The sequence below is a fragment of the Zingiber officinale genome, chromosome 5A (genome assembly GCF_018446385.1).
Source record: "Zingiber officinale cultivar Zhangliang chromosome 5A, Zo_v1.1, whole genome shotgun sequence".
Classification (NCBI taxonomy): Eukaryota; Viridiplantae; Streptophyta; class Magnoliopsida; order Zingiberales; family Zingiberaceae; genus Zingiber; species Zingiber officinale.
Genome location: NC_055994.1, coordinates 101,361,003 through 101,379,925, shown reverse-complemented (window position 1 = coordinate 101,379,925; position 18,923 = coordinate 101,361,003). Strand labels below are relative to the sequence as shown.

General features: G+C 39.5%; 1 protein-coding gene across 1 annotated transcript; it reads left to right on the top strand.

The window, feature by feature from the left end:
- The first annotated feature begins 17,837 nt into the window (after nt 1-17,837).
- On the top strand, nt 17,838-18,757 carry LOC121983074. Its single transcript, XM_042536053.1, has 2 exons — nt 17,838-18,053; nt 18,146-18,757. Exons 1-2 carry the CDS (start codon nt 17,942-17,944, stop codon nt 18,604-18,606), a joined length of 573 nt encoding a protein of 190 aa, XP_042391987.1. The 5' UTR covers nt 17,838-17,941; the 3' UTR covers nt 18,607-18,757.
- The last annotated feature ends 166 nt before the right edge of the window (nt 18,758-18,923 follow it).

Genomic DNA, 18,923 nt, shown 5'->3' with positions numbered 1-18,923 from the left:
TACTAGGGGATTGACAAACATTTTAAATCCTAAGAATCACAAAAATACTTGGTCAAGATCAACTCCTTAAAAATCCCCATGAATTTTGTATGCCACGATAGTGTGGACGTATACAAAATCGAAGAGGAGATTTTATTCATTAATTTTATTATCTCGTCAACTTTACTTTATAACGAATAAAATTAATAGTTGATCTGTCTTTGATCAAATATTTGGTCAAAAACTTTTAAATTTAAAAAAAAATATTGATTTCTCAAACAATATTATTTAAATTCACCAACACCTCAAACACCGTGAATTTTGCATGCCACGTTAGTGTGGACGTATACAAATTCAACATTTGTAAAAGGAGGGTTTTAACCCATTAATTTTATTATCTTGTCAACCTAACTTTTTGACAAATAAAATTAATAGTTGGTATCATTTGGTCACACAAATAATAGCAGTGACTCCGATGGGGAGGATACTATTAGATGTGTCTAAGTGTATACCATTACTTGACACTAAGTCCATTAATAAGATTATGCCCCTTCCGTTGGGGAAGATCACACGCCTTTAAATTCCCACCACAAAATGGAAGTCTGGTAGTGATCATAATCAAGCCATCCACATCAAGGAAGGCACTCAGAGCCAACGCGCAAGCTTGTTTGCATCACTTACAAACCAGTAATGGAGACCATGAGATTTACTTAAAAATCCCTCTCCCACTTAGTTATTTATAAATGAGGAATTTTAACTATGCTAGCCTACTAAATATGTAAACTAACATGCACACACAGCACAATATAAAAGCAATAAATAGAAAATTCTAATTTTAAACTATTATGGCTTTTATCTCTTGTTGTCCTCCGTGTGTTGTCATCCCAAGCTGCTGCCATATTTGGCCACTGCCATCGGGTCTAGCTGTCGCATCCATCTTGCTCCTAGTTCCGTTGTGCCTCTGGTCCTTAGAAGGTTCCACGCTTTGCAAGATTCGATCCGCGACATAAATAGAATTTTACATTTTGATCCTATATTCCTCGAAGGAATGTACATGTAAACTAGATCGAACATAAAATAAAATTTACATTCATCGATCCTATATTCCATAAAAGGAATGTACATGTAACTAGATCAAAAATAAAATCCTAATAAAACTAAATATATCTCCTGCTGTATTTTATAATACAATCATGCACACACAATAAAATGCCCTTGACATGTCCAAGGGTCCAATCACACACATAATAACTATAAGCCATAATAGTTGGATCCTGCATCCACAAATTAGCACATCCTACTATTATCCTGCCTAAATTATGTATCACATGTGCATAATTAAGCTAATACCAAATACACAGAGGCAAAACCCTAGCTCTGATACCAATTGTTGGTTGCTACTCGGAAAACCTAGAGGTTCCACTGTACAAAAATTTTGTACAAAGGTCTGAACCTTTTCCTAGCTACCATGTGTTCTTTTAAATTAAATTTTGGATCGCTTGCGGAACTTAACACGTTTGATCCAAAACTTAATCTATTTGTTCTTTTAGGTTTTGACTTGGATCTCCTGCGGAACTTAACACGTTCGACCCAAGTCACCTTAAGTTATTAATTCCATTAAATATTAATTTCCATAATTGGTTCCCAATACTGACGTGGCGAGGCACATGACCTTCTTGGATATGGGAGCAACCACCACCGACTAGACAAAACCTTTTATGGAAAGCTAATATTTAATTTCCTAAAATAACTTTAGGTTAACCGAAAAGAACAATCAAATCACAAGGAAAAAAAACAAAAGAACACAACATCAAAAAACATATTGAAATACTAGAATCGCATGCCTCTTGTATTTGGTATTATTTCCAAAAATAACTAGTATGATGCGGAAAGAAAAATTACTAGTTATACCTTTTAGAAAGACCTCTTGATCTTCTACCGTATTCCTCTTCTAACCTCGGATGTTGTGTGGGCAATGATCTTCCGAGATGAGAAACCACCAAAGCACCTTCTTTTCCTTTCTTTAAATTTCGGCCAAGCACAAAGCTTCCAAAAGATGAAGATCTTTTCCACCAACCAAGCTCCAAGGGATGTAAGCTTTCTCTCCTTCTTCCTCAAGCTAGATCCGGCCACCAATTAAAACTCCATGAGCATGAAGAGGTTCGGCCACAAAGAGAAGAAGAAGAGAAGAAGAAAGGGCCGGCCACACCACCAAGGAAAAGAGGGAGAAAATAGAATAGAGTCCTTAGCCTTGAAGCCTCCTCTACCCCCTCTTTTATAATCCTTGGTCTTGGCAAATAAGGAAAATTTAATAAAAACTTCCTTAATTCTTTTGCCATGAAAAGAAAAAAATTATTTAATTAAAAATAATTTTTCTTCTCCAATTTATTTGGCTGGCCACACCATAAAATTTCCAAGCAAATAAAATTTTAAACACAAATTCAAACTTTCTTATTTGCTTCCGGAAATTTATAAAATTTCTCCAATAATTTTTATCCCTTCATGATTGGTTTATAAAAAGGAAATTTAGTAAATTAAAATCTTTCTTTTAAACATGTGGATAAAAAGAAAGTTATCTCTAAAAATTAAAATCTCTTTTAATCTACAAATAAGGAAAGATATCAAATCTTTTCTTAATCTTTTGTAGAAACTTATAAAAGAGAATATTTAATTTTAAACTCTCTTTTAAATCATGAACATGGTTAAAAAGGAAAGTTTTCTTAAAATTTAAAATCCTCCTTTAATCAACAAATAAGGAAAGATTTCAAATTTTAAACTCTCTTTTAAACATGTAGATGATTTACAAATAAGGAAAGTTTTTACCAAAAATTAAAACCATCCTTTTAAACTACAAATAAGGAAAGATATTAATCTCTTCTCTTAATCTTTTGTAGAAAGTTATAAAAGGAAATTTTTTATTTTTAAACTCTCTTTTAAAATCATGATATCCACATAAGAAATAATTTTAATAAAAATCCTTTTTAATATTCTAGTGGCCGGCCACCTAAGCTTGGGACCCAAGCTTTGGCCGGCCACCTACATGACTCATCCACTTGATCTTGGTCGGCCCTAGCTTGGGTTCCAAGCTAGCTTGGCCGGCCCCATTGGATGGGTAAGAAGGTGGGTATGCGGTGAGTATAAATCTCTATATACTAGAGGCTACGATAGGGACCGAGAGGAGGAATTGGTTTTGGTCTCCCGATGAAATTAAGCATCTCGTGTTCGCCCCGAACACACAACTTAATTTCATCAATAATAATTCATTCCACTAAAGAACTATTATTGAACTACCGCACCAATCCAAAATTACATTTTGGGCTCCTTCTTATTATGAGTGTGTTAGTCTCCCTGTGTTTAAGATAACAAATGTCCACTAATTAAGTAAGTTACTGACAACTCACTTAATTAATATCTAGCTCCAAGAGTAGTACCACTCAACTTCATCGTCATGTTGGACTAAGTCCACCTGTAGGGTTTAACATGACAATCCTTATGAGCTCCTCTTGGGGACATTCTCAACCTAGATTACTAGGACACAGTTTCCTTATATAATCAACAACACACACTATAAGTGATATCATTTCCCAACTTATCGGGCTTATTGATTCATCAAACTAAATCTCACCCATTGATAAATTAAAGAAATAAATATCAAATATATGTGCTTGTTATTATATTATGATTAAGAGCACACACTTCCATAATAACTGAGGTCTTTGTCCCTTTATAAAGTCAGTATAAAAGATACGACCTCTAATGGTCCTACTCAATACACTCTTAGTGTACTAGTGTAACTATATAGTTAAGATAAACTAACACCTAATTACACTACGACCTTCCAATGGTTTGTTCCTTTCCATCATGGTCGTGAGCTACTGTTTATAATTTATAAGGTACTGATAACATGATCTTCTGTGTGTGACACCACACACCATGTTATCTACAATATAAATTAATTGAACAACTACATTTATCACAAATGTTGACATTTGACCAATGTGATTCTTATTTCTAGATAAATGTTTATACCAAAAGCTAGGCTTTTAGTATACACTCTAACAAAAATATGGTGTCCATTATTATTTTTGGCACTCTTAGTGGTGGACCAGAGGTTTTGAAAACCCTAAATCTCTCTTTATTTCTTTTTTTTTATTTTTTTATTTTTTGTTGTTACTAGGCCTGATATCTTTCATATCAGGCCCACATTGGGCCTGATATCTCCCCATAGTGGGCCTGATATGAAGAGATATCAGGCCCAACGTGGGCATAATATCTCTTCATATCAGGCCTAAACAAAAAAAATGGAAAAAAAAAAGAAAGAGAGATTTAGGGTTTTTCAAAACCTCTGGTCCACCACTAGGAGTGCCAAAAATAATAATGGACATCATATTTTCACTCCTTGTAATTTTAGAAATTCATAGAAACTGAAATGGGTGCAATCGGAGCTTTCTAGATCGATAAGTGGGTTTCGGTCAAAACCCACTGATGGACCTAGAGAGCTCCGATTGCACCCATTTCAGTTTCTATGGATTTCTAAAATTGCAAGGAGTTCAAATATGGTGTCCATTATTTATTTTGGCTTTTTATAGATGTTAACAAGCAAAATCAAAAAATTAGCAAAAAAGCCCACATTGGGCCTGATATGGAATGATATCAGGCTTTATGCCGATTCTTTGATTTTGCTTGTTAACATCTATAATAAGTCAAAATAAATAATGTACATCATATTTGAACTCCTTGTAATTTTAGAAATTCATAGAAACTGAAATGAGTGCAATCGGAGCTCTCTAGGTCCATCAGTGGGTTTTGACCGAAACCCACTGATCGACCTAGAAAGTTCCGATTGCACCCATTTCAGTTCATGTGGATTTCTTAAATTGTAAGGAGTCCAAATATGGTGTCCATTATTTATTTTGGCTTCTTCAAATGTATTAAAATGTGATTAAAAATTGACTAATGTTATTCCTATATTCTGCCGACATAGGAAAGAGAGAAGTGAGAGAAATATAATGAAGAAAAGAAAAACAGTAGAAAAAGTCAAATTATTAGGAGGGTAAAATAGGAAATGTTTTTAAAAAAAATGCGCTCTTTGGTAAATACCAAAGTAGTGTACGCTAAATTCAGATTTTCAAGTGCGCCATTTGGTAAATTACCGTATAATATTATTGAAATAAAAATATTTTTAAGATGAAAAAAATATTAAAATACTGTCTTTATTATTAAAATAAAAACTCTTTCAATAAAAAGCATAAGGACACCTATTCAATGTAAATGAGACACAGTCATGCGGGATAAAGAAACTCTCGAACTACGGGGAATGTGACGCCAGCAGTGACGACACCTTCATTCTTCGACGCCATTTGACCATTCAGGCTGGATCCTGGCGGCCGTCCTGCACCGTCCCAAAAACCCCTCAGTGGCGTCAGCGTGATGAACTTTACGCGAAAACCCCCTCAGTGCCGTCAGCGTGATGAACTTTTACGCGAGTCGTGACCTGCAGCAGCGATGCGAATCTATAAATACGCGAGGCATCTCTGCCCTTTCACTGCTCATCGTACCTCGCAATCCTCGATCGCCCCATGACGAACGACCCCAGCGGTAGCACCTCGAGAAGCGTCGTCCCGGCCAGCCAAGCCCCCCCGGCGGCGCCGCTCCGCATCATCCGGATGCCGGCTTCGAAGCCGTGGAGGCGCCCGGAGCGTCCCCAGCTGCAGGTGTTCCGCGTCCACCGAGCTGGCTTCCGCGAGCTAGTTCAGAGGCTCACCGGCGCGCCGCCTACGAATGCGCCACCGCCCCACCCCTCCGAGCCAGTGATTGAAGCGGGTCCCGCGGCGCCGCTGCCTCCAGGACCGCCGGTGGCGATCGGTGATCGCCTGCAGACCTACGTCGAGGAAGAAGGCCGTCGATTTGGAGAGGAACATCAGTATGTATGGCCGTCGCCGGCGGATCCAGCAGCCGGAGATTGGCGATTTCAGGGTCATTAACTGAGTACAGTTCTGTTGACATGGGAATTTAAAATAAATAAAATTAATTATTATGTGTAACTCATAATTTTAAGTAAGCTTTTATGATTTATTTGTCTAATATTGAATATAATGAAAATTGGCAAAATAAGAAATGCGATTTTTTTTTTAATAATTACACGTGAACAAATAAACGTTCAACTATTTTAATCCGTTCCATTGCACCAATTCCGTCAAAGTCAAAACGCGACAACTGACGCTTCATCATTGAAAATATTAATGACATCTGCATACACGTCAGTGAAATACATAATTATATTATTGACTGGGCAGTGATTTATGGCCGACATCATAATAATATAATATATTAATAACTGGTAGTTTTTAAAATTCATTTGCTGTAAACTGGCCAGCGTATCTATTCAATACGAAGCAAGTTAAAATTATATAATTACGTTTTTTTAGTTTCATTATATTAATTTGATGTAGTTCAAGTTCTTGATGATTTTCTAATTTTAGTGGTCTTTTATAGCCTCTCAAAAACTCTATTCGAGACTAGAAGACGTCTCTAAGATAGTCCAAGGTGTCTTCCATCAGGTAAGTCTTATCCGTGGAAGATAAAACCTTATCTCTGCTAATGGTCACTGGAAGGCACCTTCTATAGGCTAGAAGGTGTCTTCGATGAACAGTACGAAGGTGCATTCAAAGGCTTAGAAGGCGCCTTCGATGAATAATGCGAAGGCGCCTTCTAAGCCTTTGAATGCGCCTTCGGTACTGTTTATCCGAAAATGGTTAACTTTCTTTGTTAACCATTTTTCTCTTCGCTCGCTTAGGTGATGCTCTAGTCGTTCGGAATTAAACTCACCCTAACCTAACTCCGGCCTTCTCCTCGAGCAGCCTTCCTCTCCGCCTTCGGTACTCTTCTGCAGTACCTCGTCTTTCGAATGCACCGAGCCCGTCGACTCTCTTCTCGTGTCATCCTTTTCGCTAGCTGCGTCTTCCACTCGACTTCTTGTGTTCCTAACTTCCTGCACACTTAGACAAGGATCAAATACACACATGACTTAACTGAACTTGGTTAACCACATCAAAATTATCTTGGGTACTTACACAAGGCTCCGCCCATCACTTCTCCTGGGCACGACTCATCGTCTACTCCCGGTTGGTTCCAATGCTAGCCAGACCCCAAGGCTCCACTCATCACTTCTCCTAGGCATGACTCCCAGTCTACTCCCGGTCAACTCTAGCATCAGTCGAACCCCAGGGCTTCGCCCATTATTTCTCCTGGGCACGACTCTCAATCTACTCCCAATCGTCCCCAACGCCGACCGGACTCCAAGGCTCCGCCCATTACTTCTTCTGGGCATGACTCTGAGTATACTCCCGGTTGGCCCTAATGTCGGTAGGACTCCCGGGGGCGGATCTTCTGGACCAGGAATTCCTGGTCCCCCCCCTGGACCACACAACTGGTATAAAACTGAGCCCCTCACGTGTAAACCATGTGCACACGCCAGCGCCCAAGACCTCCAAAAACCCTAGCCCTCACAAACTCTCCTCCCTCGAGCGTCGAAGTGTCGCCTCCCTCCCTCCAGCGCCCCCGGCGACCTCCCTCGTCGCCTCCGGCCTCCAGCACCTCCCCTCCCGCGACCTCAAGCGGTCTCCAGCATCGCGACGACCTCCCTCCTACGACCTCCAGCGACCTTCGTGACCTCCAGCCTGGCGAACTCTGCTCCTGTTGCCTCCCTCGTCGCGGCGACCTCCCTCCTGGGACCTCCAGCGCCGCCCTCCAGCGTCCGCGACGACCTCCAGCAAAAGCCCCATCCAGCCCCTCCACTAGCCAGCATCGCCGACCTCCAGCCAGCATCACCGACCTCCAGCGCCGCTAGACCACATAATCGGAGACCCCAGCAACCTCCCGTCCTCCACCTCCAGCGGCCTCTAGCGACTAGCATCTCAGAAAGTAAGAACTTTTTTAATTGTTGTTGTGGTTTAGGGTTTAGCCTTTTTAAACTGAAATTATTTAGCTACATAAAGAAGTTGAATGCAAACTTTAGAATTCTCAAGCTTAAATCCACTAGCAAAACCAAGTTTGAGCTTGAAATCAATCTCCAAATTTATATACCAAACTAAGCCTGTGGCAAAGTTCAGTCCATCTCGACCCTTTTACATACTTGCTTCTAATACCATTGCGGTGCAAACAGGAAATATGCTAGGCTAAAAGGTATGGATACTTTTGGATATCCATTTTAACGATTTATTGAACAAGTATTTTTGGACACCATGACAGGCATGGGATGGATTGGAATTTTATGGATATGGGTAGTTGGTACTCGAATAAATTTATTAATATTATATAAAAATAAATGTTATTAGAATCACTAATTTCTTATTTTTCTTCTTTCATGGACAAACAAGTTGGATGCTAGGTGATACCTATGATACATTGCCCGTTTAATCGGGTATGGATGCCCAAGTTCATTATATGGAATGGGCATGGATTTGCATAGATAGAATAATTGATAACTTCATAAACAAATTTGAGAATTTTTGTGCTCACCATCAAGATAAGGTTTCAGCTTGGACTCTAACAAATCAATATTCTTCTCCAAGTAATCCATGCAGTAGACAAGGCCTAAAGGCACATAAAAAATAGTTAAAAAAAAAATAGTATCTACATACAATTGTTGTAAAAGTGTGTAAAGGAGTTGTTTCACTGATCTTACCTCTATTTGGACCAAGAGAATGCTTCGACATTACATCATTGAGTTTTATTAGATCATCAATATTCACGACACATTTATATCTGTTTATGTCTTGCAGTTATCTTATACAACCATCTAATTTATGTCTTTTTCCCATATTGATATTGTTCAGGTACAAGAAAAAAAATCATGGCATTTGGCTCTTCATTAGCATCATCTTTCACTCGACGATGTATGAACGATGAGCAATGTGAAGCTCCCCACATATTATGTAATTGTGGGTTACGAACTATTCTCCAAACATCATGGACAAAATTTAATCCAAGAAGGCGATTTTTTTCATGTCCAAAATATAGAGTAAGTTTTTGTTATATCAACACGGTATTGTGAGTTTTATTATTGAGTTTTAATTAAGTTGATTTGAAATTTAGCAAAGAGGATGTGGCTTTTTATTATGGTATGACCCAGAACCGTCAGAGAGAAGTAAGACAATTATTAATGAGTTGAAGAAGAATAACAACAAATTAAAGTTGAAGATTAGTGAATTGAAGAAATATACTAGTTACAAGGGTGGAGTTGAATACAAGGATGTTTTGGATGATGGGAACAACAATCATATAATAATGCAGTTGAGTGATGAAATATGTTCATTGAATAGGAAATTCAGAGTTGCTATCTTTGTAGTTGTATGTACTTGGATTGTGATGATGAGTATGTGGTTGATGTAACTTATTTTTTGATGTAATTTGATATTGTGATGTAATTCTAAATGGTGTGACGCTTATATGACAGTTAGCTAATGGTTATTGCTAATGTATTTCTAGTTAATTCCCATTATTATTCTATTATCTATTTGGTTTTGTAAACATGTTGATTTCTCAAAGGCTGGTCTATAATTGTCTATTGGGCCAGTGTTTGGATCGTTGAATACTATTCAAATTCATCAGGAAGTGATTCCATGGTTTATCATGGATGGCTTTGTTGAGTTGATGAATGCTCTAGAACTCTAATTTGCTTCATTGGTTAGCACACTTGGTGTTTTGTGGTGATGGCTGTGAAAACAAATGGAGCAAATGTATGTGATAAAAGCATTTCTGATCTTGTTCATGTTCCCTAGTGGCAACAGGAAGTGATTCCATGGTTAGCGGAACATCAGGAAGATTAGAATTGTTATCTGTTTCTCTTTTTCTTTTGCTTTCTTTCTTGTGAGACTATCCGAATTGAGGTATTATTTGAGTAGGTGTTAGAGCACATGTTCTTTCATTGGCAAGTAGATAAATTCCATGAAAGATAATGTGAATATATTTGGTGATTGAAGCTAAACACACCATGAGCTTGCATTTTTTTTTCTTTTTGATTTTTGACAAAGTAAACCAAGCTGATATTTATCCGTCAACAATCAATAAAATGGCATACTGCCCAAAAGAACTGATAAGATGAAATATTGACCGTAGCATAATCCATCACATTCATAATTAATGTGATTTGTTTTTCACATTTAATGTTTGGGTCAAATGAAAGCTCTGGATGCTTATGATTCAACATATCCTTTTCATACCAACCATCAAACACAGGATTAATGGATCATTCTGATATAAGTCTACAAAAAGCTACGTAATACTTGTAAAGTTGACCAGCTAGAGTTCGAATTGCTATGAAGTTCTGAACTTAGCAGCTCAAAACAAAAAAAATGACAAAGACAACCATAGGGAATTTGCCAGCTGACTAAATTAAACTGTAGCTTCTCAGAAGTGGACAAATCCAGCCAAATTCCATCCGAATATAAACTCTATCTTCTTAGAAGTGGACAAATCCAACCGAATGTCATCCGAATATAAACTGTAGCTTCTCAGAAGTGGACAAATCCAGCCGAATGCCATCCGAATACCAGCCATATATCACCTACTACAAGCTGAGCAAAACCAACCGAACTTTAGTTTAATACTAAAGAAGTAAACTCAAATCAACATGAACTTTAGTTTACCACTAAAGAAGTTTTCACAAAATCCAGCCCATCAAAAATTACACTGCTTCCAAATTTAACAAAAACGTACAAAATGTACAAAACTTGAAATTATAGCATTACATACACACTTTAATCACCAACCCCAAGCAAAAAAACCACTATACCTTTTGTAGCATTATTCCAGGTAATTTGTCGGAAAATTACCAAGATGAGATGGTTGATGCACCTATGACATAATAGTATCAAGTATATTATCAAGTGTATACTCAACTGTAAACTATTTAAAAAACCAAGCTAATTTACTAAATGGTGTAATCATCTAACTATAGTATTAGTGAAAGCAATGCAAGTTGCAATCAGTGTAGCAGTGGCAAATGCAGCTAACTATAGTATCAGTGAAAGCAATTCAAGTTTATGAAGTTATCAATTATTCTATCTATGCAATCATGAACCAAAATTGAATAGTCGAAGTCGAATCAGTGCAGCAATGACAAATGCAGCAATGGTCTCTCGAGGTCTATTTGTACTTTCCAAATGATCTTGTTGCAATCAGTGCAGCAATAGCAAATGCAGCTAACTACAACAACAGTGAAAGTAATTCAAGTTTATGAAGTTATCAATTATTCTATCTATGTAATCTTGAACCAAAATTGAATAGCCGAAGTGAAATCAGTGTAGCAATCAGTGCAGCTAACTACAACAGCAGTGAAAGCAACGGAATTTTGCAATAATGTGAAAGATTGTGAACTTGTATTAAAAATAAATACCTAAGAAAGTTGTGATGCCAATAATGGTGGGAATTGAGTCTCAGTCATATTAACACTATCAACAGAGCTACCAATTGTTGGCACGAAATTTATAAGCTAAGACAAAAAAATAAAATACAGTTTTAGATAGTTATAACATAAATTTAACAACAAATAATACCAAATAAATAAAAAATTGAAAGTTATGGAGTAGAGACCATTACAATCGTTTGTTTTACTCGATGCTTTTCTTTCCCTTGAAGTCTTCTCTAACCCACCTTTCAACCTTTTACCTGAGATTGCTTTCTTCTTGGTTTTAATTCCTTTCACTCTAGTAGAGTTCCCTTCACCATAATCAAATTCTCAATATTCTTGGCTCACTTTTGATTTTTGGATATTCGATTCATTAAGTTGTAACTTATCATCCACCATTTTACACAAGCTCAACATAACATCTTTAACAACCTTGTAAGTGTCATCTCTTTCTGCTGCCTTGGTTAACCAACTGAACATTCAACCCACACAAATCTTTGTATCGCATGTTTTGAAGTACTTTTGGATCCAAACTAGCATTATTGGCCATTGAATCATTAACTCCAAAATATCCAATTTTTACTTTTCTTGTCTACCTTTTCAGTACATACTGACTTTGGATCTTCATGATATTATTCCATGTAAATATTTTCAGAATATGAGAACACAAAATTTCAGCAAATTCATATTTTCTGCAACTACACTAAATTTTTTCAGACTTGTTATCAAGTGTAACTATATGATAGTTTCTCTTTTTGTGAAGAGTAACTTTATATTTTGTAAATGTATCAACATCCTCACAAATTTCAAGATTAGAATCATGAGATAAGTACCACTCTTGTTGAAAACACTTGTATACCTCAGGAGTATAAATTTCACTAGCATACTTTAAAATCTCAATAGGAAACATTAAATATGGAATAATTGTACTTGATCTGAAATCAGCTTTTAATTCCTCATATCGACGATCATCAAGGAGTCTTTGGAAGTGATTGAAGAAGTCTAAAAACTTGTGTTTATAAGTGACATATTTTTTCACAATACTATTCATACTCTCACTTCTTTGGGTTGTAGTCATATCTGCACAAAACATTTATCATCCATATACTAAAGCTCATTTCTCCTTTATGTGGTACATGCGCCTCAACCAATCATTGTCTTCAAGTGCATACTTGGCCAACATCATTGTTCCATGCTGAAATAAAATCTTCCTCTTCATCAAAATCATATACACACGAGGCAAAATCTTTAGCAAAGTCTCTAAATTGAGAAAAAACTCCACTCCAATGTATGGCGGCATTTTGATAAATGTGCCAAATGCACAAACGATGATGTGTTTCAGCCTATCTAGAAGCTAATGTCTTTGCCATTGCTGTATCTTGATCTGTAAAAATAGTAGTTGGTTTTTTCTCACCCATAGCTTTAGTTAATGTATTAAACAACCACTCAAAAGGCAAACTGGTTTCATCATATAATAAAGCAGCACCAAAAAGTATCGATTGTTTATGATGATTTATGCCCACAAATAACGAATTGACCGACCTTCATTGTTTTTTTCTGTAGGTTGTGTCAAAGCAAACAACATATCCAAAAGTAGCATAATTAGCTCTCATCTTAGCATCGGACAAAAAAATATCAGTAATCAAATCATCTTCATCAACTTGAATAGCATAAAAAAAATTAGGATCACCAAACTGCATTTGCTGCAAATACTCCAATATACCCTCTGTATCCCTAACTCTCATATTTATTGTTCTTTTAGATTGCAAGTAATTTTTGTAATTCTCAGGAATAAATCATAAATTCTCCCTCCCACCTACTTGTCTCACCATAAGATCATGAGATGCTTTTGAGGGGATTCCCACATCACTTGCAATCTCAATCTGTTTCACTGCAGAAAAAGGTATATTTCTATGACTTCTATAGAGGTGAGTTTTGTTTGGACTTGAGAGATAATGATTATGCTCTTTAACAAATTACACTTCAGTAAACTTGCTTTTTTCGATTACTAATCTTCATTTTAGCCTCACAACCAAACCTAGTTTCATCACGACTTGCTTTGAAATAAATATCTCGTTTGTCTTTTCCTCCTTTGCCTTGGGCACAATAATAAAAAATCTTTATCAAGTAATTTACCTGATTTATCATTGTGGATTTTACCTCTCCTTACGCAAAATCTAACTTTTTTAGCATATGCCAAATAAAATTGATATGCATCTTCTTCTGTATCAGATTCCAACCCCAATTGTGGTATATCCAAATCTGTTTCAATGTTTAAGCCTATAAAATCAAACAAACAAAGAAAAATATATTAAAAGTAAAATTCGATATATTGAAACTCCATACATTCCCAATATGAATCTTATTACCTTCATCAATAACATCAAAGTCATCTTCCCGACTAGCTTCATTTTCTTCAAAGTTCAAATTACGACAACTCGTAGATTCACCCTCCATGATAATTACTTTGATCTAGCGGGGAAAAAACACAACGAATAGTCTAAAAAAACAACGACGAAAAATTATTGTATTGCAGTAGCACTCAAACACAAATATAATAGTGGAAATCCTTCAGCTAGATAAATAAAGAGTAACTAATGAATCATATAAAGTCTAATGCATGAAAAAATATTTTTAAATAAAATTTTCAGCTAGTAGACTCCATTACAGTGAATCACTAAGCTGGGGAACTTCTAAAAAAATAGCAACTCAAAAACAACGCATCAATAAGCTTGGGAACTATTTGGTGCAAAGTTGAAAATCACTAGTAACTGCCAATTGTGGAAATCGGGCAGCAACACATTCAGGTTTGCAAATTGTATATACAAAATCAAATTTTCAACTACTATTACCTATTTGGTGTAAAGTTGAAAATCATTAGTAACTGCCAATTGTGGAAATCGAGCAACAGCACATTCAGGTTTGTAAATTGTATGTACAAAATCAAATTTTCAACCACTATTACCTAATCCAGGGAGGGAGGTGGCTGGAGGTGAGGGAAGTCGTTGGAGGTGGTTGGAGGTCGCTGGAGGCAGCGGGAGGGAGGTCGCTGGATGGGGCTTTTGCTGGAGGTCGTCGCGAACGTTGGAGGGCGGCGACGCTGGAGGTCATAGGAGGGAGGTCGCCGCGATGCTGGAGGTTGCTCGAGGTCGCGGGAGGGGAGGTGCTGGAGGCCGGAGGCGACGAGGGAGGTCGCCGGGGGCGCTGGAGGCCGACGCTGGAGGGAGGGAGGCGACGCTTCGAGGCTGGAGGGAGGAGAGTTCGCGATGGCTAGAGTTTTTGGGGGGTTTTTGGGTGTTGGCGTGTGCACATTGTTAGGACCTTCAGATAGCGGCTAGAGAGGGGGGGTGTGAATAGCCGACCCCAAATTCGCGTTTCTTCCTACAATTTTAGTTAGCGCAGCGGAAATACAATGTAGAAATGAAACAAAGAATAGCAAACCTTAAACTCGACGATGTAACGAGGTTCGGAGATGAAACTCCTACTCCTCGGCGTGTCCGTAAGGTGGACGAAGCCTATCAATCCGTCGGTGGATGAGACCCCAGAAAACCGGCTAATAGAAACTCCTTCTAGGTGGAGAAACCTCGCCACAAACTTCTTGCAACAGCAAGATAGGAGTACAAAGATACAGCACAATACAAAGGCAGTAAGAATGTAAAAACACAGCTTGCCTTCTCGTCGACTGGATGAAGCAGCAACTTCACGAAACACCTACAACAGCAGGAACCAGCCGAAGGAATCTTCCACGAAGCTTCAGGAAAATGAGAGCTCAGCAAAGCTCTAATTGCAGTAAGATCAGAAAGAAAAGAGAGGCAGCCAGAGCTCACAAGCCCTTCCCTGTAGAAACCCTCTTATATGAACCTGCGAAGAAGACAAAGAAGACACAGAGAGAAATCTAGCCGTTGTGTCTCAACGGCTAGACCTGGACCGATCAGGCCATAGCCTGATTGGTCCAGGACATTCTTGATCGGTCTGTGGACCGATCAGGCCCTAGTCTGATCGGTCCCCAGACCGATCCCACCTCTGTGTGAAGAGAGGTTGTCGATCCCTGATCGGTCTGTGGACCGATCAGGCAATGATCAGTAGCTTACTGATCGTTTTCTGATCGGTCTGTGGACCGATCAGCTAACCTACAACGAACCACTGTTTGGTTACTGATCGGTCACCAGACCGATTAGATAAACCTGAGTATCACTGGATCGGTCACCAGACCGATCCAATGCCTTAGAGCTTCTCAACCCTAAATCCTAAAGCCTTCCCGGTCTAGAGAACGAGCTACCGAGCCCTCTCTGACCTAGTCTGGAGAAACGAGCTACCGAGCCCTCTCCGACTTCCATGTCCGGTCCAGAGAACGAGCTACCGAGCCCTCTCTGACCTAGTCCGGAGAACGAGCTATCGAGCCCTCTCCGACTTCCACGTCCGGTCCAGAGAACGAGCTACTGAGCCCTCTCTGAGCTAGTCCGGAGAACGAGCTACCTAGCCCTCTCTGACTCCATCCGGTCCAGAGAAAGAGCTACCGAGCCCTCTCTGACCTAGTCCGGAGAACGAGCTACCGAACCCTCTTCGACTTCATCCGGTCTAGAGAACGAGCTACCGAGCCCTCTCTGACCCTGTCTGGTCCAGAGAACGAGCTCCCGAGCCCTCTCTGACCTAGTCCGGAGAACGAGCTGTCGAGCCCTCTCCGACTTCGTCTGGTCCAGAGAACGAGCTCCCGAGCGCTCTCTGACCTAGTCCGGAGAACAAGCTGCCGAGCCCTCTCCGACTTCCCATGCCAAGCTTCCATACTTGGACTTCTCCCGTGCCAAGCTCCCTGCTTGGACTTTTCCGTGCCAAGTCTCCATACTTGGACTTTTCCCGTGCCAAGTCTCTATACTTGGACTTTACCGTGCCAAGTCTCCATACTTGGACTTTTCCCGTGCCAAGTCTCTATACTTGGACTTTACCGAATCAGGTCAACTCAAGTCGGGTCAACCAGGTCAACCTTGACCGAAGGTTGTACCCACAATCTCCCAAGTTTGTATTCTTGTCAAACATCAAGATATAACTTTTCTATTCTCGTCAAACATCAAAATACAACTCGAGTCAGGTCAACTCGAGTCGGGTCAACCAGGTCAACCTTGACCTAAGGTTGCACCAACACACATGGTTTGCATGTGAGGGGCTTAGTTTTATACTAGTTGTGTGGTCCAAGGGGGACTAAGAATTCCTGATCCAGAAGATCCGTCCCCGGACTCCTGGGGTGCAGCGCACCACTTTTCATGGACACGACTCCTAATCTACTCTCGGTCAACTCCAGTGCTGGTCAGGCTATCGCTAGGGGACAACGCTGTTAGGGAATCATAATCACTTGTCAGATAATAACGACTATTTGTCAGGGAATATTCTGATATTCTACCATATACAAGCCACATAACCTTCTTTTGCTCAATGGAACTTCGTCGTACATTCTTCATCATCCAACATACTTTGACATCCGACATTCTCTAACGCTTCATTATCATGGAGGTTATGCGAGGCAATATAAAAAATGGGGTCCTATCTATTGTCCAGGTACGTGCGTACACACGCATCTATTACAGTTTTACTTTTTCTTGTACTTTTTGCTCGGCCCTTTTTTTTGACTTGAGCGTCAGAGTACTTGTGTCAAAGACCTCTTCCCTGATTTTCACCTTAACGCTCCCGTGTGATCTCTCTATGGTGTGTGCAGGCTCATGGTACCACTTTCGACGTCTCCTCCCCGCTCCTCTTGAAGATCTAAAAGTCTACAATGCATCTTCGGGTCCAGAAGTCTAGTTCTCTTTTTATCAATGTTTTCGCCCTCGTCACCAACCCCGTCTAACTCAGCTTCCGGACATGATTAATCAGTATCTACTCCGAGATACCTTTAAGACGACTTTGCAAAACCACCACGACTGATCACATGTCCATTTCGATACTAACCGAAGGTAAGAGACGACGTGATATAAGAGAAGAACCCAGATCCAACTTATGCCTGTTGGCTAGTACAATCCGATGGCACAAATTGGGATAGCAACTTGTTGTCTGGCGGCGGGAGTTGGCGCCTTGTTGGTCGTGCTAAACTTGCTGTTAACAGCTTATTGTAGGGTGCTGGTCACACAGCTCCAGAGTACAAACTCACAAAAATGTCTAGCTATGTTCTCAAGATGAATTTCTGGTGCACCTCTGTGATTTCGATTTTACAAGAAGAATTCAAAGACTTATTCCATTGTTTTGTCATAGAGAAGGGTACCGCTATGTAATGATAAAAGTATTCTTTACCAAAACAATGAACAATGTTTGGTTGACTTTGAAATGAAAGTTTATATTGTTGTTTGATTCCATCGTGAACGGTAAATGATCGCGTTGTCATCTCCTGAAACATCACAGTCCAAGCATGGAGGTGAAGCTAATGGAAGAGTGCATGCCAAACCAGGAATCCTCCCTTTCCCCTGTTTCAAGGGAACCCAAACGGATGCCCTGTGGACTTGGAATGATCCCATTCCCAACCTGCGTTACATCGCAGCGAGTCCTCTGACTGCATCATTCATCAAGATGGATTTCAGGCAGAGACCTGCTGCTCGTCGCCGTGTTTATGATGATTTCACTCCGCCCCATGAGCTTGTTCAAAAAGACGACGAAGAATTATTCATCATTAATCTCACGGGTATATTTGTTTTGTTTTTTTTTTTGGCAAGAGGGATTATTATTCATTCCTGTGGATGATTATTAATATTTCATGAAAAACTCACACTGCAGGCTTCGCCAAAGAACAACTCAGGGTCCAAGTGAAGAGACCGAGCAGAAAAGTAGTGATCATCGGCGAGCGCCCCCTCGCCGACGGCAACCGCTGGAGCCGCTTACACAAGGAATTCAGCGTCCCCGACTGTTGCAACATACGAGGCGTCGGCGCGAAGTTCAACGACGGAGTTCTTTGCCTTTCGCTGCCGAAACTGTCCTTCAAGTCCCCTCCGAAAGAGGAAAAGTATGAGAAAGATAAATTTGGCGACACAACGGAGCCGGGGAAGAGAGGACTCGATGCGCCGGCTCGCGCGATGCCTGAGCTTAGGCTCGGCGATTGGAAGCTTAAGGTTGGGAGGTTGGACTTCGAGCTGTATGAAGTCAAGCAGCTTGCGATGACTCTGGCCGGCGCTGTGATCGTTGCGGGAGCACTGGGAATGTACATGCATCATAAGCTGGCTCAGACTGACGAATGCTGAGCTTTGAATTGTGCTTTGATAGCCATTTAGTTCTGATCCAATCTCCAACTTGTGAATGGAAGGATAAATGAAGAATGTACAAACTCATTAGAGCAATACTCACAGAACGTTTAGAAAAGATATCTTCAGGATTAACTATTTAATTCAATTAGCATTAATGAAAGGTTTCAGTTGGTACGCTAGTAATATTTGCCATTAATGAGATATGATTCGATTTAGAACCGTTCGATTAAGACTGAGACTGTCTTAAAAAATAACTAAGATGATATTTGTGTGGAGCTTTGCTTTAGTGACTAAAATAGTGGCTTGACTCGAGT